The 21484-nt window shown below is 36.9% G+C and overlaps 2 protein-coding genes across 2 annotated transcripts; both read left to right on the top strand.

Annotated features, from left to right (window-relative positions):
- LOC110012144 lies at positions 4377-6380 on the top strand. The gene is made up of 4 exons (XM_020694692.1): positions 4377-4627; positions 4676-4895; positions 4959-5201; positions 5697-6380. The coding sequence occupies exons 1-4, from the start codon at positions 4377-4379 to the stop codon at positions 6378-6380; spliced, it is 1398 nt and encodes a 465-aa protein (XP_020550351.1).
- LOC105158833 (protein LURP-one-related 11-like) lies at positions 20201-21466 on the top strand. Its single transcript, XM_011075720.2, has 3 exons — positions 20201-20584; positions 20853-21092; positions 21209-21466. The coding sequence occupies exons 1-3, from the start codon at positions 20345-20347 to the stop codon at positions 21341-21343; spliced, it is 615 nt and encodes a 204-aa protein (XP_011074022.1). The 5' UTR covers positions 20201-20344; the 3' UTR covers positions 21344-21466.

The following is a 21484-nucleotide window of genomic DNA, read 5'->3' as shown; positions in this document are numbered from 1 at the left end:
CCCCCGGGTTGTTGCCATGACTGCTGCTCCTCTGGTCGGGTGGGGAGCTGAATAGAGTGTTGCACCGCAAAGGCGTTGAGATAACCCCGAGCAAATTCCACAACTTGTTGGGGCAGTACGAAACCTTTGTTCAAAAGTTTTTTAAATTTCTAGACCACCAAATTGTCGAACAAATCATGAGAACTAAATCAAAATCCACATGTGACAACTTAATCGAAAGGCATGTAGCCATTCCTCGAAGGAAGAAATTGGAGCCACTCCTCGGCAGAAGAAATTGGAGCACTCCAATCTTCTCAAAAAAATGTTTGATAAATCCCATACCTATCTCGCAAAAGAGCATCACAACAGGCTATGAATAATTGTCTCGTCCACTATTGCAACAAAGGGACATACAATCTCCTTGTGTGTCAGCTTCTTTCAAAGGCTTTGTGCTGTGGGGAGAGCATTACGTACCGCTCGCCAAATGAAAGCCTTCGCTTTGTTCGGGACTTTCGATTGCCAAACAGTTATCCAGAGGTTTCTAGAGCAAAGACACCCATCAGTAGTACGTGCAGGAGATGCAAATGATAGTGCAAGATGATAAGCACTACAAACAAAAAAAAATCATTATTTGAATAGTGCGCAATAATAAGATCAGGCTCTCCTGAAATGTTAAAGTGAATCTGCAACATAATCTCTCTGTCCACCGGTCATAAAGAGAGTTAATGGTTTCCACATCCCTTTCCATGGAGTCAGCCAAGATAAGATCACTAATGCATAAGTTCTGAAAGTCATGTACAGTTGAGTAATGACTCTGAAGGAGGGCGTGCGAGGAATTCACGGATCCTTCCACACATCCACCAATTGTCCTATCCCAATGTGCCATCTACATCCTGATTGAAGGAGATCCCTTTCTGCAATAATACTCCTCCACGTGTAAGAGGGTCGAACCCCCACTTGAGCTTCAAATAGATGATTGCGGGGGAGGTATTTAGCTTTCAAGACCTTCCTAACCAAACACTCCAGATGAGTGAGGATGCGCCAGTGCTATTTTGCAAGTAATGCCAAATTGAAGGCATCCAAGTTTTAGAAACTAAGACCTCCATTGAGCTTGCGCGAGCACAATTGATCCCATGTGATCCAATGTGTGCATCTGCTATCTCCATCATGCCAAAAGAAATCCGTCGCAAGTGACTAAAACTCTTTAGGAGTGTTTTCGGCAGTCGAAAGCAAGACATTCCATAACAAAGGATTGCTTGCATGATAGATTAGATAAGGATAGCTTTACCTGCTTGAGAAAAAGTTTTTTCATGGTACCCTTGCATTCTTTTCCAAATTCGATTCATCAATGAAACAAACAACGCCTTTTTCGAGCGAAACGCAACTGTTGGGAGTCCAAGATACATCTCATGTTTATTCTCAAGTCGAATTCCATGAATATTAGCCATATGTCTTTGGACTTTTGGTGGCGTGTTTCGACTAAAGGCAACAGAGTACTTTTGATAAATAATCTCCTGTCCAATAGCAATTTTGTAATCTGCAAGGATTCCATGAACATGTCGCACTGTACTCTGATTAGCCAGACAAAAGACCATAGTATCATCTTCAAACAAGAAGGTGAAATATCATGGGAGTTCCTCGACAAACAACAATGTCCAGGACAACACCACTCACCTTAGCTTGTCCGAACAATGAGCTACCTTCTCTTTGTGGTAGGACCTGTGGCACCCCCTCGGACCACTTATTCAAAGGTTCCCACGTGGCCCGCAACTCATTGGTCTTGGACTCTCGGAGAAACTTAATAGGGTCATTATGGATGGGCATTGGCACTGGCCCTTATCACGGACATGTTTGGAGATTGTACAGAATTTGCCCATAATCTATGGAGACGATGATCGTGTTCATTGACGAGATACGAATGGACATCTCACTGTTGCATTGCTATATTGTATATTAGACCCGCCAGGACCCAAGATAGGCTGGACTTTACTACTCTCGGGCTCCCTGAAGATCCCTAGACATACATTCATACTGTGGCTTGCAATATTAGGGAAACTATCCACGATAGATAAACCGTGATTGTCTTATCTTAGCATCTGTGTTGTTTGTGATGAAGGCGCAATAGAATCACATACACACTTATTTTTCGATGTCGCTATGCCAAACGATGCCTCATAGCTGTGAGACAGGATGTTCGATTCATATGGCCAAACCAAGACTGGGCCTTAGACGTGGAGTGTGCGAAGTGGAGAGGGAAACATATCATCAATTTATCTTACCGTGTACTACTCGCTGTATGTGTCTATCATATCTGGAGAGAGCGGAACTTGCGCCGCTTCGAGCATGTTGATTGACCACCGAGCACCATTGCTGCCATCATAGTGGACGACGTTAGACAGAGAATCATTAGTGCTAATTTATCACACTTTGTTAGTACTTCTGCATTATATAGACTATGGCGTAGCCCATGTCTTGTCATGAGAGAAATCAATATTTGACTGTTGTACTGTACGCATGTATTTTTTTATTAATGAAATTTACATTTACCCAAAAAAAAACAGATTTCTACCACAAGGCTGCTCTGCCATCATCCTTTTTGTATGCAGTGCTATTCCCTCATTGCTCCCACTCATTTGCAAGTTTACTAACTTTTGTCTCTCAACTCGAAGGACCATTGAGTACTCCTTAATGATGCTTGGGAACGGATCCATGACTAGGATTTACTTCCTTATCCCGTCATAACTGTCATCTAAGCCTATTAGAAATTGTACAACCTCAGGGAGACTATCTTCTTCAGTTGAAATCTTGGTAAAGTCACAAGTGCAGAGACCACATGTGCATGTCTTGGTAGGCATAAAACATTCCAGTTCATCCCATAATGCACTCAAACAATTGAAATATTCAACAACGCTCGATGTACCTTGTGCAACAGAGGCAACAACACGGCGTAATTGATAGACCAAAGGCCCGTTGTTCTCTCCATACCTTTCTTCAAGGTCTAGCCACAATTTTCTGGAGGATTTGGTGTATAAAAACATCTTTTTGAAACCTTCTTAGTTATAGCATTCAGGATTCAGGAGGTCACCGTTGAATCCACGTGTACCCAGCTGTCATAGCTGTTGAAATCCATTATTTACAGCTCTTTAGCTTGATTAGTTGCAGTTGCTGATAAAGAAGAACAGAAAAGGAGGAAGAAGAAAGAAGGGGTGGTCGTTTTTTTAAGAAAGCGTTTTTACTTAGAGAGACGTTTCTTTAAGTTGTAATATCTCTTCTTTAGTCGTGTAGCTTCCTTATTATCTCGTTACAGCGTTTCTATTAGTAAGAAACGCGAGTTTGTTAATAGCTGTTATACTCTGTCTATAAAAGAAGAAGGAGTCTTCTTCTCAAATGTAACTTGAAAACCATCTTCTGAAATATACAGAAGTCTTGCTGCTCTCATAACTTCTGCCTTCATCTCTCAATTCATCAATTCACGAATTAAATACTCATGGTTTCGCTGTGCACAATTTCACATGGTATCAGAGCCATCATTTGATGGTCTGTGATATCTTTTGTCAAAGGAGTTCACCTGGTGTAAATTCTTGATAATCAAGAATTGTATCTGTTTCAAGAATGGCTGAAGACTTGAATGTCTTGAAACTGCAACCGGGAGATAATCCAGGGATTAGCCTGGTAACTACACTATTTGATGGAACAAACTTTCTCTCATGGAGCAGCTCCATAAAATTGGCACTCACTGCAAAGATGTAACTCTCCTTTATCAATGGAGAAAACCAAAAACCAGAAAAGAATGCAAAAGAATTTGAGCAGTGGATAAGAACCGATTCTATGGTGGCTTCATGGATATTGAATTCCATCAAGAGAGAAATAGCAGATTGTTTCATGTACACAAATACATCAAGAGCACTGTGGAAAGAACTGGAAAACAGATATGCCAAAGTAATGGGCCAATGGAGTATCAACTCAAGAAGGAATTAAGTGGTGTCGTTTAAGAGACAATGCCCTTGTCTGCATACTTCTCCAAGATCATGAAGTTATGGGATGAACTTTCTTGTATCACTCCCACACCTAGCTGTAGCTGTGGCAATTGCACCTGTAGAGCATCAAAAGAATCTGCAAGAATTAAAGAAAACGATCAGCTCATTCAATTCCTCATGGGATTGAATGAGGCCTATGATAATGTAAGAAGTCAGATTCTGGTGATGGACCCAAGACCGGACATCAACAAAGTTTACTCAATGGTCCTGAATGTTGAGAAGCACAGGGAGGTGAATTTTGGACAACCACAAACAACTCCTAATATGGCTATGCAGGTCTTTAAGAAACAAGACAACTCAAGAGACTTTTAGAAAAGAAAGAATTTAGTGGACAAAAAATCCTTGGTCTGCAAGCATTGTATGAAAACTGGACATCAAAGAGAAGGTTGCTTTGAAATAATTGGATATCCAGATTGCTACAAACCTCTCCAAGATCAAAAGAAGAACAACCAAGTTACTCCTAATAGATCTGCAGTGGCCATGAACACTGAAAATGACAGAACCAACAACAGTGTTGATGAAAGAACCATGTCCAATCTAATAAGGTCAGAATTTCATAAACTTTTTGAGAAATTGAAATCACAAGGATCTGGAAATATACATGCAGACAGGTATGAATATTCAGGTAAAAGTCTTGAACATAATCTGTTAAATATCAGAAAATGTGATTCTTGGATTGTTGATAGTGGTGTTACTACACATATGTGTAATAATCATGCCCTCTTTGATCTTGCTAAACCACATACTCAAAACACTTACATACATCTAGCAGATGGTAGCAAACACTTAATCATGCACTCTGGTAATATGAGGCTCACTGATAAACTACTGCTAGAGAACACTCTGCATGTTCCTAATCTGAAGTTCAATCTCCTATCTGTCAGTAAGCTGTGTTATACATCTGTGAGGTTCAATTTTTCTAAATGTCACTGTATTATGCAGGACCACAGGACTAGAGAGGTCATTGGGATAGCATGCTTAGTAGAAAATCTCTATATTATCAAGACTGAGTCATTTGACAAAAGATTCATAGAAGATGTACTTGCTGATTTTAGATATACAGTATTCATAGTTGCTAAGATAGAACCAGATACATGGCATAAGAGATTAGGGCACCTATCTCATGATGTATTGATTAACACAGGTTTAATTGACAAAACCACAAACAAAACTTCTACCTGTGAAGTATGTCCTCAGGCTAAACAACATAGATTACCTTTTACTGTCAGTAATTCATATTCCACTTCTTGTTTTGATTTCATTCATGTTGATTTGTGAGGTCCTTACAATGAGTACTCCCTTTCCAATTGTATGTACATGTTAACTATAGTTGATGATCATAGTAGATGCACATGGACTTACTTGATGCAACAGAAATCACAAACTTTTAACTTGATAAAGGAGTTTCACAAATTGGTATGGACTAAATTTGACAAGAAAATTAAAAAGATAAGAACTGATAATGGTCTAAAATTTTTGAATGAACAATGCCAGAAATTTTTTAAAGAGGAAGGAATAATTCATCAAACCACATGTATATATACACCTCAACAAAATGGCATTGTTGAAAGAAAACATAAACACCTATTAGAAGTTGCTAGATCTTTTTTATTTCAAGCCAATCTACCTAGAGTGTTCTGGTCTGAAGCTATACTAACCTCTACCTATATTATAAACAAGATTCCCACAGCTGTCCTAAAATGGAAGACACCTTATGAGATTTTAATGAAAAAGGCTGTTGATTACTCCTTCTTTAGAACTTTTGGTTGTTTGTGTTTTGCTACTAACACTTTACCTCACAAATCTAAATTTGACAATAGAGCTATTAAGTGCATTTTCTTGGGCTATGCCAATAATCAGAAGGGCTACAGAGTTTATGATATTGATAAGAAAATCATTTTTACTTATAGAGATGTTGTCTTTAAAGAGAACATTTTTCCTTTTGCTAATGAATGCACTGATCCCATTAATTCTGATATTCAGACTTATAACCAATCTGTCACTAGTATAATAGAGGACCAAGATGAGCAAGACATTCATACACAATCCAATCCTGAAATTATAGATGAACATACTAATGCTGTTGATCAACAAGAACATGAACATACATCTGATGACATGCATTTGAGAAGGTCAAGAAGACAAATAATTAGACCTGCAAAATTACAAGACTATGTATGTGTTTGTGATAAGGAGAACAGGGACATCTACACTGTGAAATTTCAAGATAACATGAATACATGTATGAGTGTTGTTTTTAATTTGCCTACTGAGCCTAAAAATTATACTGAAGCTATGAAGGTCAAAGAATGGTTAGAGGCTATGAAATCAGAAATAAAAGCACTAAAGGATAATGACACCTAGGACATCACCAAACTTCCAGCAGGTAAAAAGACTATAGGTAGCAAATGGATATACAAACTTAAATTAAAACCTGATGGCAGTGTAGATAGATGTAAAGCAAGGCTTGTTGCTAAAGGTTATAACCAAATTGAGGGAATTGATTACAATGATAGTTTTTCTCCTGTTGCAAAGGCAGTGACCATTAGAACCTTTCTTGCCATTGTTTGCAAACAACATTGGTTTTTACATCAGCTAGACATTAACAATGCTTTCTTACATGATTTTATTGATGAAGAGATTTATATGAAACCTCCTGAAGGATATGATGTCCCTATTGGACATGTTTTTAAATTGAAAAGATCCCTATATGGCCTTAAACAAGCCTCTATGCAATGGAACTTAGAATTTACAAAACAATTGGAAAAGATTGGATTTACACAATCTTAGGCTGATCATTGCCTGTTTACTATCCTCACAAATACTGGATTTTTTTTTGTCTTCTTGTTTATGTGGATGATGTGTTAATTGCAGGCCCTTGTGAGCATACCATAACTGATTTTAAGACAAAATTGCATAAACTGTTCACTATAAAGAATCTGGGAAAAGCCAGATTCTTTCTTGGTTTAGAAATTGGCAGGTCCAATGAAGGAATGATTATTACCCAAAGCAAGTATGTGAGTGACATTATAGCTGATGCTGGTCTCACACAATGCAAGGCTACTAACACCCCCCTACCAGCTGGTTTGCAGCTCAAGGCAGCTTCAGGACAGCAACTCAACAATCCTGAACCTTACATAAGGCTGTTGGGTAGGCTGATGTATCTTGGCTTTACAAGGCCAGATATCTGCCATGGCACTCAAGAGTTGAGTCAGTTTATGCAATTCCCTTGTCAAGACCACTAGGAAGCACCGTTACACTTAGTAAGATACCTGAAAGGGACATTATGCCGAGGCTTACATTTCAACTCAACCAACAACTTCACTGTGGAAGCATGTTGTGATGCAGACTGGGCTACCTGCAAGGAGACAAGAAAATCACTCACAGGTTATTGCATATTTTTAGGAGGAAGCCTGATATCCTGGAAAACTAAGAAACAAACTACTGTTTTGCGGTCTACAGCAGAAGCAGAGTACAGGAGCATGAGTTCAACCACCTGTGAACTTATTTGGATTCACAGTCTGCTTAAAGATTTGAAGATCAATATACAAACTCCTATTATTTTCTATTGTGATAACCAAGCAACTCTGTACATTACAGCTAATCTAGTCTTCCATGAAAGGACCAAACATATTGAAATTGATTGCCATTTAGTACGAGATAAGTACAAGGAAGGATTTATTGCACCAAAGCATATTGCTTCAAAACAACAGCCTGCAGATCTTTTCACCAAGATTCTAACAGGACCAAAATTCATGTATTTGGTGTCCAAGTTAAACCTTGTCAATGTTTTGACAGATTGAAACTTGAGGAGGGAGTGTTGAAATCCATTATTTACAGCTCTTTAGCTTGATTAGTTGCAGCTGCTGATAAAGAAGAACAGAAAAGGAGGAAGAAGAAAGAAGGGGTGGTCGTTTTTTTAAGAAAGCGTTTTTACTTAGGGATACGTTTCTTTAAGTTGTAATATCTCTTCTTTAGTCGTGTAGCTTCCTTATTATCTCGTTACAGCGTTTCTATTAGTAAGAAACGCGAGTTTGTTAATAGCTGTTATACTCTGTCTATAAAAGAAGAAGGAGTCTTCTTCTCAAATGTAACTTGAAAACCATCTTCTGAAATATACAGAAGTCTTGCTGCTCTCATAACTTCTGCCTTCATCTCTCAATTCATCAATTCACGAATTAAATACTCATGGTTTCGCTGTGCACAATTTCACAATAGCTGGAGGAATTTCTGTCAGGCATCGCATACTTTCCATCAATAAAGTCTAGCTTCATCTTTGAATGCAGTGCAATCGTCACTGACCTCTTGCAGGGCAAAAAATTTGTTCCATCAAATGGAGCGCTTACCAGCACCATTGCAGGATGATCTCCGCCATGTAGCTGCAAGAAATCTGGATCTTGTCTTGCTGCTAAGTCTGCAACAATTGAACCTCCTCTATTCATTTCTTCAGTCGCCATTGATCAAGCTATTCAAAGAATCAACAAGGTAAAGTATCCAGAAACCTTCATGAGAAGGCTCTAATACCATGGAGAACTAGCAGATTGTCGACGTGAGGGAAAACTGAAATTGTAGCCATTGTAAATGAAGATTGAGTGCTGAAAATTCTGTGTATATTATTAATGGAGTCAGTCGTCTGTTTAAATACAAGGGAGAAGAATTAACTGCCTTTAACTGTATTTAACTAACCCAAACTAACCACTAACATACTAAGCTAACTAAAGCCTTGTTTACAAAGGAGAAATATGTAGAGAAAGCACGACTTGAGACAACAAACGTATTATCAAATGAAGCGTGTCTGTGCCTCTTCCTGGTAAGTCATCGTCTTCAACAGTAAGCAACAACAGCTTCTGCAAGTACTCTGTTCAAGCTACTTGCTTCACTCACCCCAGAAAATGTTTAGCTTCTCTTCTGTTAATTTTATATTTCTCAGATATCTGTAAGAAAATCTAATAAAATATAATGACTTTGGGTTTATGCTGCTAAGCAAGTTTATTAAGCTAGCTTTCTGGCGTAATCACCAATTAATTAACAATTTATTGGTCAAAATTTGTTTAATTAGAGATTCTAACAGTCGTTGTCTTGATATTACTACTTTTGGACATATATAATATAAGGCATTGCGTCTGAATCAGACAGCACATTTTGAATAATTTATGGATTAAGATTGCGACCTATTAAGCTAGCATCTAATTATGTAATCGACCTATTAAAAAAACAAGGTTATTGCACTTTTAACATCATGCTTTTCCAAAAATACAATTTTACTCCTATATATTAAATTTTAATTGGGAGTTGATATCATACACCCATCGCTCGATGTGAATATGAACTTCGACAGTACATATTTCTTTTTAGATAGTATTAATGATTTGTTTCACATATTCTAATGTATCGACCAATAAAATGATTGGTGGGCTGAAAGAAAATATTTGTTGGATTTTGCGACATTGCTTAACTGCAATTTTTAATCTCATATTTAAATTATTTGGTGTTTGACTTAACTACATTTAGTGTCCCTTATATATTAGGGGCATAAAACAAGGACTCCATATGAGAAAAATATTTTTTTGGTACCATTAAAAAAATTATTATCGCTTTCGATACCACAATTTTAGCGAGGGTTGTTTTTGGAATTATAAAACACAAAAACATGTCTTTTTATCCCAAAAAATCATGTGCGTTGCACATGCCCGTTAGTTTTTGTTAGTTTGACTTCAAAGGCCCTGTTTAATGGTACCTGATGCGTGTAATTTTAGCACAGGTCCAAAGTCCTTGTATCCTGATGCTGATTTGGGCTAATTGAGTAAAAAAACCTGAGAAAAAGTACCTGCAAAACAAAATATTAGCACTCTAATACTTAAGTTAGTTTCGAATTTAAAAATAAATAAATATAAAGTTGTAACGAGAAATTGAAATAGAAATAAGAATATCGTAAGCAAAATATGACAAAAGCACGAATTTGAAAGTGGCAAAGAAGTAGCAAAAGAGTTTCCAAATTGTTGAAGGGAAGTCTGTTGAGGGGTGCCGTCCATATTTATAGAGGGGGAGTCCCTCTTTGCAGGAACTCTAGGGAAGGTTGCGTGTCTGAGAAGGAAGGTAGGAATTTGGGGATAAGGTACGACATTATCCTCTTCTTGACTTGAGCAGCACAAAGAGGACTTCCTCTTCACGAAGACTCTTGCTCTACAAGGAGTCCAGCTTCTTGAAAGCACCTCTCTTTACCTTGGTTGGCCTTGAAAAGGTGCAACAATCCTTGAAACTCGGTTTTCCTCTTGGGCCAAACTTGGCGCGACAGACTTCTTTCATGGACAGGCTTTGGTGTAGCGGGCTCCCCTCTTGGGCTGAGCCTAGCGCTTTTAGATGAGTTGTCTCTCTCATGGGCTGATGGGCTTGATTTGGGCTTGAAATCTCTTCTTGGCCCAACCGCTTTTAATCCATACCCATCAGTACCGAAAAAATATTTTGATCAACTTTAACCACAAATTTTATAAGAAAAAAATATTTTTTAGAGAAATAAAAATATTAGAAAAATTTTATTTTAATATATTTAATTAAAATAGATTTATAATTACACTTTTTCATATTTCAGATAATTTCTAGGATTTTTTTTTATTATTTTCAAAAAGTAAACTATTATTTGATCTGAAAATATTTCAATATTTGACCACAAACTATGAGATATAAAATTTATTTTTTAAATTAAATTATTTATATTTGAGATACATTCTAGCATCTTTACTATTTTAAAATTAAATAATTATTTGAGTTGAAAATATTTTAATAAATTTTAACCACGAACTATAATAAATAAATTTTATTATTTAAAATAAATATAATAGTGAAACTTTATTTTATTATAAAATAATAAAATAATTTTTAATTTATAATTACTTATATTTGAGACAAGTTCGAGCATCTTTTTATTCATTTTTAAAATTAAATTATTACTTATTCTGAAAATATTTCAATAATCTTTGACAACAAACAATAAGAAATAAAAAGTATTGGAAATAAATTTATCTAATAATTTTGTTTTAAAAAGTATTTTGTATTTCTTATAGTTTTGATGCGTGCCATTTTAGCACGAGTCCAATATAATCGGGCTTAGGCGTTGGGCCTGGATTGCTTATTGCAGGCTTTGAAAGAAAGAAACCTGCAAAACAAAACGTTAGTACTCCGATGCCCAAGTTAGTATTGAATTTGAAGAATAATAATTTGAAATAATAAAAAGTATTAAAAGAACGCGATATAATGATAGAAAAATAGGAATGAATTGTGTAGATGAATGCGATGGAGACAAGGCAGAGTAACAAGAAGATTTTCATAGGGTGAAGGTGCTCCTCTGCCTGGGATGAATCCATTATTTATAAAAGAGTGTCCTCATTTGCCGTGGAACTGATAATGCTCACTATTCCTAGGAGGAAGTGGATAGAATTAGTTAAGATAAAGCTTAATTGAATCCTATTTTTTAGGGATCATGTTGTTAGAGTTATTATTTGAGTAAGGAGGAGAGTTTGGGATGGAGGGAGACTTCCAGCCCTCAAGGAGTTTGCTGGGTGTCAGAGTTCGAGTTCTTGGAGGAGGCCTTCCTGCCACGTGTACTTCCTGTCAGCTAAGAGGGCATACGTGGAGGGCCCATGTGCACAAGCTTCAAAGATTGACGTGTGTATGAGGGTTGGGCCAGCTACGATGTTTGGGCTGAGCGCATTGGGCCGTGCGCAGTAGGCTTCTTCAACTGTCGTGGCCATGTACAGGGGGTAGAGTGTTTGGGATTTTTAACATGCTCTTGGGGCGAAATACGTTGGGCCATACCCATAAAGTTTGTTGTGAAATATTAAAATATTTAAAGATCAAATAATAATTCAATTTTAAAAAAATAATAAAAGGTCCTAGAAATTATCTAAATTTAATAATCATGATTCTAAATTTATTTTATTATATATGCACGTGCGATTTTAGCACGGACTCAATGATATTAGATCTTGATAATGGGCTTGGGCTGATTAAGTAAAAGAACTTGAAAAATAGGACTTGCTAAACAAGTTAGCACTCCGATGCTTTAGTTCCGAATTTAGAAATAAATAATGATAAAAATAAATCATGACGAGAAATTGAGATATAAATAAAAAGTTCATGAAAAAAAATATGGTTTAGAATGTGAGTTAATAGCTGTAACAACAGTAGAAGAGCAATTTTCATATTTTTAAAGGTGTTCCCATCAAGGGATAGTGCCTGTATTTATAGAGGGAGCATGCCCCTTCGTGGGGACTGTGTCACATTACTTGTAATTTTGAGAAAAAAAGGGTAAGATACCTGTAGATAAGGCATGATTCAATCTTATCTTTAGCTAATCAGCACATCTTTGCTTGGAAAAGGACTCCTTTCGCGTGAGAATTCTTATTCTGCATGGGGTCCTTCTAGGTTTAAGGAGTCCTGAGTCTTTGTGACGCCTCACTTCTCTTGGGCTCGGCTTTGAAGGCAAACTTGTGGTTTGGCAAGCTTTTTACTGGGCTTCTCTCTTGGGCCAAGTTTGGGAATCCTCCATTCGGCCATCTTTATTATGAGCTGATAGACTTGGCTTAGGCTTCGTGACCTCTTTTGGGCCAAGTGCTCCTAGGTCATACATATCATTCAGTCCCCCCGCCTACTCTAAGGAAGAAGGATGCCCCTTAACTCTTTAGAGTAGGAACCTTTATAACGCGAGAGAAAGGACCCTTCTTCAATACTTTGGCGCTCGTTTCTTTCTGTTGCCCTCTACAACTTAGGAAATCGTATCTCACCTTTTTGTCAGCTCGATTTGATAATCATAATTATTGCAAAGAGAGGTGAAGTTTTGGTAACGGCCCTCCATGTGCCTAGTAACCATCCATCCACACGCTTGGTAACCTTCCACTCTTGTGTGGTTACAAGTGGATCGTGGGTTGAACTCCCTTCAATCATTATTTCGGCTAAGTGAAACCTTACTATGTCTTCATTTCTCAAAAACTCCTTTTTGGAGCGAAGTTTTACATCTTTATCTCCAGTAAGTGTTCTCTTCCTTCTTGTTTTTCCTAGATTCATCTTTTCTTAATATCTTCTTCCAGTGAGTCTGTACGTTTTCTCAAGGAGAGCTTCTTGGGCGATGATCCCTCTAAAACGACCTCAAGGAAGACATGCCCTCTCTTACCTTGATTTACCAGGGGCTAGAGGAAGAGCCTAAGACAGGCGACGACTGTTGCTTGATGTTTGATAGATGAGGATTCCAACAAGGAGGTAGGGGAAAATGAGGGTGAGCAATCTTCCCCTGAGGAAGAGAGGGAGTCAAGGTCTCCTTTATGGAAAGAGAGGACACCTGGGTCTTCCTTTGGGGAGGATAAGGTGTCTGGCTCTCCTCCTATGGAGGAAAAGAAGAGGTCTCACCAAGAGGAGGAGGAAAAGGTGCCTCAATCACCGATATACTGGGGGTCCTCTACTCTGAAGACGTCTTCCATAGATTAGTTGCTCCAAGAATTTCATGTCCCTTCCTCCTTTATTGTATATACACCTTTTCCCACAAATCGTCCACTCCATCCTCCTAACTGTTTATGTTTCTTCGCAGCCCAACTACGTTTAGTTTTGTATTTTCCTATTCCCTTTTTTTATTTAGAGGTTGATTGTCTTTTTCAAATTCCTCTAAACCAATTGGTCCCCAACTCTTTTAGAATTTTGGCCGATTTATTTTATCATTTTTAGCTTTCATGGTACCCTTATAACAACACATGTCTTCGCTAAATGTTATCGCCTCAAATGGGCTGTAAAAGGCTTCTTTTGTTTTGTCCGTCCAAAAGGGGTGTCTTTTTTACCTCATAATCCCCCTAAACATAGGAAAAATAATTATTCTTATGTTCTCGTGGGTTCAGAAATCCTGCCTCTTGTACATGTAGGGGCAAGAACAACAACTCTGTCTTCTTTGTTGGCTAGATTGAATGATGCTCCCTATGATTATAGGTCCGGTAATGAGAAGAGATTGTTAGGGCACTTTCGCTTTGCCCCTTAAACTTGAACCTTTAGGGGATTCTTTAGGTATCTCTTCATTTTCTATTTGTTGCTGCATTTTTTCTTATGCATCATTGGAGTACCAACTTCTCTTTCAATTTTAAGAGAAAACATCATGTTTAGCAAACTCATGAGAGATCACATTTTGGTAGGTTGTGCTGGAGAGACCCCTACTCCAAGATCTTTAAAGGGGGTCCCCGGCTCCAGTGATTCAAAGGGTAAGTGTCCCTCTTCCTCCTTCTCTCCAGGTCTAGCAGTTGGGAGTTCTTCAAAGAGGCCTCGTACAAGCACCATGGCCCCCCTTCACATCCATCATCTATGCCTCCTCCTACCCCCTCCTTCAAAGAAGAGGTAGATACTCCTCCTAGATCCTCGCACAGTTCCTCCGCTTGCCTTCACAGTCGCCAATCCTCAAATCAAGAGAGGGGAAAAATTCTTTTAGTGCCCAACCTTAGAAGGGGGGTTTTATCTCCTGGGGATAAGCAACTTCTGGCCCCCCTTCTTAAGGAGGAACTTGAAGGGATGGGAGCTTATTATCTATTCAAGATATTGTTTCATTGATATGTCTCTTCCCTTTATGAAATGATATTCTGATGCTCCGTGTTTTCTGCAAGAAACCTTTGTATACAAAGAGCTTTCTTCTAGGTCTCAAAGGGTTCCTCCTATCCCTCTAACCGACGCCCAGAGGTGGAAGTTGGAGGATAAGGTGGAACGCTTGGGGAATAAAAATGCTAAACTAAGGGACACGAAGAAGGAAACCAAAGCCGCTGTCAACAGTTAGAAAAGGATTTGAAGAAGCTGCAGAAGGAGGTGGCCGGCCATGAGGGGACCCTTAAGAAGGTGGTATTGGACTTTCCCAATTCAGAGGAGGGCAAGAACTATTTAGAGGCTTATTGGGAGAGTCGCCTTAAGGAGTTCAAGAAATTTGAGGGCTACTAGCAGGAAGTGGCCAAGATAGAGTTACACAACCTGTAAGGAGCAATTTCAGGCTCAGAGGTACCCCCGTTTCAGGAAAGGAGCCTACCTTCATTGATCTTGCTATACCCTTGTACAATGCGCTTGATCCCTTCACAGAGCCCTCTATTCCCAGGGATGGGAGCGTCCCCGACTTAGGTTGGTTTTCTCCTTTATCCCCCACTTATACTTCTTTTCTATTTTATGTTGATTCTGCAAGCTTTTGCAAAAGGAGATTTAGATCGTTTATTGGGGGAGGTCGAGGCAAAGTAAGGAGTCCTATAATGAAGCAACAATTGATTCTATAGCAGGGGATCTCCAGGACGAAGGCGCCCCTGAGTCAAAGGAAGAAGAAGCCTCCTTAGCTGCCGACGTTCCTGCTACTCCTGTGACTGTTGATGATGCCCCTGTTGACAAGAAAAAGGAAGACCCCGCATGTGTGGAGAAAAATGATGATGTTGTCAGATTTGCTCTTTCTGGATGTTGGGTTAAAACAATTTTAATTTTCATGTTCTGCTTTTCCTCCATTTGGAATGGGGATGAGACGATTTACATTTTTCTTTGCTTGTTGCATGCTACATTGGTTTTGCCTCTGGCCATGGTTTTAGGCCAGGGGCTGTAATGCGATGCCTTTAGTTTTTGCTTCACTTTGTGCTCGACGTTCGTCGTTATGCTTGCACTACTTTCCTGATATGATGAAATCCTTAGGTTTTGTTTAAAGTGACACGATACTGGAGAGGCTTATCCTGGGGGATGCTTCCTTTGCCCTCCTTATGGGAGGTCCCCTTTAGCTTTCTTGTGGGATGCCTTCTTTTTCGTTCTTGTATACTAAGTACTCAAGCATGAGATTACTGTCCATATTATATCATAAAATTTTTTCTGTTAAAATTGTATAATGCATTCTCCATTTTTCTCCTGACTTGGGTACTAATACAATATTGGATAGCTACTCAAGGAATTGTATTTTTTTTATTCGAACTACCGCCAATAATTTGTCAACTTCAGCTTAGATAATTTTATCCTTTTCAGACTCGAAGTTTCTCTTTTTTTTATTTTACCGACTTGATGTTGGGATCTATATTGAGATGGTGAGTTATGACATTAAAGTCGGTCCCTTCTAAATCTTGGGGGTCCATACAAAGATGTCTACATTACGACGTAAGCATTAATTTATATCTACATCAATTTTAAAAAATAATAATAAGATCCTAGAAATTATCTAAAATTTAATAATCATGATTCTAAATTTATTTTATTATATATGATGCGTGCGATTTAGCACAGATCCAACGATCTTGGATCTTAATAATAGGCTTAAGCAAAAGAACTTGAAAAATAGGACCTGCAAAAACACGTTAGCACTCCGACACTCAAGTTAGTTCCGATTTTATGAATAAATAATTATAAACATAAATCGTGACTAGAAATTGAGATGTAAATGAAGTTCGTGATAAAAAGATGATTTAGAATGCGAGTTAATAGTTGCAACAAGAGTAGAAGAGCAATTTCCAGATTTTTTAAGGTGTTTCCATTGAGGGATGGTGTCTATATTATAGAGGGGGCATCCCCTTCGTGGAGACTCTGCACATTATCTATATTTACAGAAAAAAATGGCAAAATATCTGTGGATAAGGCATGATTGATCTTATCTTTAACTGATAAGCACATTTTTGCTTGGGGAATGACTCCTTTCACGTGAGGACTCCTATTCTGCAGGGAGTCCTTCTAGGTTAAGGTGTCCTGAGTTTTCGGGACATCTCTCTTCTCTTGGGTTGGGCTTTGAAAGCAAGCTTGTGGTCTAGCAAGCCTTTTACTGGAATTCCCTCTTGGTCGAGTCTGGGAATCCTCCATTAGGCCATCTTCATTATGAAATGATTGATTTGGCTTGGGCTTCGTGACCTCTTTTGGGCCAAGTACTCCTGAGCCATACATATCAATATATATTAAAATAAAATTTCTCTAATATATTTTTCTAAAAATAAAATAGTTTGTGGCCAAAGTTTATCAAAATATTTTTAGATCTAATAACAATTTTATTTCCAAAAATAATAAAGGATTTTAGAATTTATCTCAAATATAAATAATTATAATTTAAATTAATTCATTAGTTATATAATATTTTTATTTAAAAATATTCTTTTTTATTATATTTTATGGTCAAAGTCATTAAAATATCTAAGACTGAGTCAACCTTAATTATCGTCAACTTTCCCTCCTTTTCTGTTGAGGCACATGATTTTTCCCTTCTTTTCGAATGAGGGACATGATTTTTCTCTCCTCAAAATTATGGTACCAAAGACGATAATAATCATTTTAATGATACCAAAAAACTACTTTTTTGGATTCTATATAAAAGGGTGACAAATAATATCCCAAACTTAAATTGTTTTTTACAATTATAAGACCCTAACCACCAAATTTTCAACAGTGGCCGAAAATAATTGATGTGTACAAATCTATGACTCTTTAAATTGAGAAAAAAAAAATTGACTAGGCATCTATTAAAAACAACATGCCACAAGAGTTTATAAGGAAAAAATTGTATAAAATAAATTTTGAATTTATATATTTATAATTATAAATTATAAAAATAAAACTATTAAATAATATAAATTTTAAAAAAATAACCAGTCGCCCCCTTCCAACTTCCTAACCACCGTCCCCAATAGAAGAAGGCAACGCCCGCCCCCAACAGAGGGGATGGCGTCTCGTCTCCCCCAGAACATAAGTGGGCGTTGTCGCTATCGCCCAACTGTCCTCGGGAGGTGGCGAACTGTTGACCAGCCTCCTCATTCCTTTCTAGGGGGTGGGGGGTTAGTTTCTTTTTCTTAATTTTATGATATAAAATAATAATTTTATTTTTTTTAATTTATAATTATCTATAAAATACTAATTGTTTTTATAATAATTTTATGTATTTTTATTTTTTATTGTGAAAGCAAGATTATTTATGATATGGACTCAGAGACGTCGTGCTATGACAACTAAGTATAAAATATAAATTTAAAATTTGTTTTTATGATAGATGAAAGATAAAAAAAAAAGAATATCCAATCGTAAAAAAATCCCAAACAAAAAAGTATTTTTGCCTTTTTTGTCCATGTCATTGCATATATAGTAGAGAACTTTTTCATATAAATTCTTATGTGGCAGAAAAAAAAAGAATTTCTTTGACACTTGTTTATATTCATTTACCCACCCCCCCCCCCCCCCCGCCAAAGAAGGCCCTAACTTTTGTCCACCTAATGAATCTTCGGCCACTTTTGAAAATTCGATGGACAGACTCCTGTAATTGGGAAAAACAATTAATTTTGGGGTACTATTTGCAACCCCTTTGTATACGATCTTCGTTTTTCCACCACCTAATGTACGGACAATATTTCAATTAAGCCTTTAGTATTTTCGTTCTTTAACTTTTTGAGGTGCCTGCCTACTATTCCTAATGACTTATTTTTCTAGTATTTTTGTCCTGTAATTTTCTATGGCAGTATTTTGGTCCTACATCTTTTTATTTTCGCGATGGCAGTTCTTTTTTAGCTGGAGTTCATCCTTCTAGCCGATGGAGTTTAACTCTAACTTCGACGTATATTTTATTGAATGCCGGTGGATTTGGAATTCCTCATATATAATTATTTGAACTTATTTTTTTAAATGCTTCTCTCAAATTCAAGTCCACCAATTTAAATATAGCTTCAGTATCTTTCATGTTTGCCGGTGTCAAATTTATGGGTGTGCATAAACCGGTTTAACCAGCCGGATCGGACTGAATCGAGAATTCAGTTCGGATCGAAAATCGAACCAAAATTTTCAGTTTGGTTTTTTTTTTTTTTTTCCTTTAAGAAAAATCGGTTTTCGCTTCGGTTTTTGGTGATCGATCGGTTAACCGATCCGAACCGAAATTTTTTTTTTTAAATATTATATTTATATATTTATATTATATTATTAATAAATATATATTATTATAGAATATATAGAATATAATTTTTTTTTCTTAGGTGCAAGTTGAATAGTTGATGGTTGATGACTCGATGCTGAATTTTAATTCAATTCGCTATATGTACTATTTTGGATATTGAATATTGTAGTTGTACACTTGTCACTTATACTATTAAATTAGAATTTAATTTTGGTACTTTGGTATTTATATTTCTGGATAAAATTGAAAACATATCAGAACTATTTATATATATATATTATTTTTACAAAAAACAATTTTTTCGGTTTTTTAAACCAAAAAGCCTGAATTTTTTTTATTTTTAACCAAACCGAACTAAACCATTTCGGTTCGATTTTCGATTTTTAAAAATTCGATTCGTTTAATCGAAATGCACGGGTCTAGTCAAAATAATCAGTTATATATTTAGTCAATGTGCAGAAATATATGATTGGATATAGAGCAGATTAGTGGTTAAATGCCGAGACAAACACGCTTTCGCTTTCGTAAACAATTAAGTCGCTTTTGACCACATCAGCACTAAATCAGCTTAATTAGGCCAATGTTCATCCCACTCGCATTTCCTGCTCATTGAATATTAAATAAATTAGGCCAATAGTTATTATGAATTCTCTACCCTATCAAAGTTCGCTTGTTTGTTCGTATGTTTAATTTTTGAAACAACAATTAAAGTGAAAAACATTTTTCTTTATGCATATCCTCATTAATAATATATTAATTTGACACACAGTTTAATATAAAATGCAATCTCATTAATTTATCCAAACACGTTCTCATTTCATGTGAAAACCTAAATAAACACATATTTACGGTGAAAATGAAATCGCAAACAAAAAGGAGATAGAACAACAGTGGATGTAAGAGCATTTTCCGAACAACGTAAAATTTTTATGAGTTGTATTTAAGTTTTCTTTCTTATTTTCTGAGCACGTTTTACGGTCTGTTCTTGAATTTACTGACGATTTGGACAATTGCAATAGTGTTAATTATTCCTTAAAAAATGCTCTAAACTAGATGTATTAATCATGTGGAACTTAGTATGGCCAACTTTGAATTATAAAAGCAGGTGCATGCACACCTAAAATGTTCATAGCAGTTGAATGGCTAAAGATGAAGTACGTAGTCTCCAACAACCATATGTGTGTCTGAAAGGACATACTAAAGAACAATAGACAGCATTTTAATAATTTGGAGTGTAGGGTTCTAAGGCGACAAGCTCAAGAACTTGAATCTCAACGTGCAGATGTATGTAATAAACTAAGCCAAATACAACTGCTTTCTGGAAGAGACTGCTGCAGCAGGACTAGTTTCATAGCACATATTATTATATATATACACGAAAATCATTTGGACTGTGAACTCCATCATCATACATCCTTGTAGAAGCTAAGATTCGTCGATTTGTATGGCTAAAGTACATCCTAGAACATCGACGACCAGTAGTTCTTGTCATGAGAATTCATCATCAGAACGGGAAGTATTCACCGTTTGGATGAAATCCCTGGTGGTTGGTAGCAACGGCTGCACCGTCTTCAATTCTAAAGGTGAAATTGTTTTCCGGGTTGATAACTACCAAACAAGGTGCAGCAGTGAAGTCTTGCTCATGGACTACAATGGTCGAGTGCTTTTCTCCATAAAAAGAAAGGTACTTCACTGCATATATCTGAACTTCTGGTAATACACAGAAATTTTTAGTCCAAATCTGATGTGATGAACGAATCATGTGGTAAGTATAAAATGCTTGTCATGTGATTGGTTTATACTTTAGCAAGAGTAATCGGTCACATAACATATGTATTTCGACTGCTTTCCATGTGAACCGTTCAATCTGAAGAAACCTGGTTTGGATAACAATTTTCCCTAACACACTATGAATTAATTGGATGGGCTCTTTTTGTTTTCTCTTTTTGCAGAAATTACTGATATTCAGAAGTTGGGAAGGCTACAGATGGACGAATTCTGAGTTTGATGAGGAGGAGGGAGAGTGGTTTAAGGTAAAGAGAAAGTGCAAATTCTTTCGCAGAGGCATAAGTAGTTGCCATGTTATCCTAGGATGTAATAAGACTAGAGGACGCCGCTGCTACACGGTTCTAGGATTGGAAGGAAAACCAACCATCAAGATCACAGACTGTACAGGCCGAGTTTTAGCAGAGGTAAGTTCCGTAGTCCTTTCCATGTGTGGGATCATATTGAACATCTTGAAAAAACCTTAGTTAACAATGACTTGTTAATGATGATTAGCGCTTTAATGTTTGATTAATATGTGCAGGTGATGCAAAAACAGTCTTTTGGTGGAGTTTCTCTGGGAGATGATGTGCTCTCTCTAATGGTGGAACCCCAGATAGATCAATCCCTGATTATGGCTCTAGTGATAGTTTATGCTATGATCAACCATAAACTGTAAATACTCACTACATCATGAAATAGATCATGTATGATTCCATGCACCAGATGCAGAGCAATTTTGTGGAGAAGTGGAACTGAATCTCATTTTTCTTGTTCTATAGCCGATTTTTCAAGAACGATCTTTTGAACAATGTAGACG

Source organism: Sesamum indicum, linkage group LG1 (assembly GCF_000512975.1).
Source record: "Sesamum indicum cultivar Zhongzhi No. 13 linkage group LG1, S_indicum_v1.0, whole genome shotgun sequence".
Taxonomy (NCBI): Eukaryota; Viridiplantae; Streptophyta; class Magnoliopsida; order Lamiales; family Pedaliaceae; genus Sesamum; species Sesamum indicum.
The sequence above is the reverse complement of the archived record's forward strand: the minus strand, read 5'-3'. Positions and strand labels throughout refer to the sequence as shown.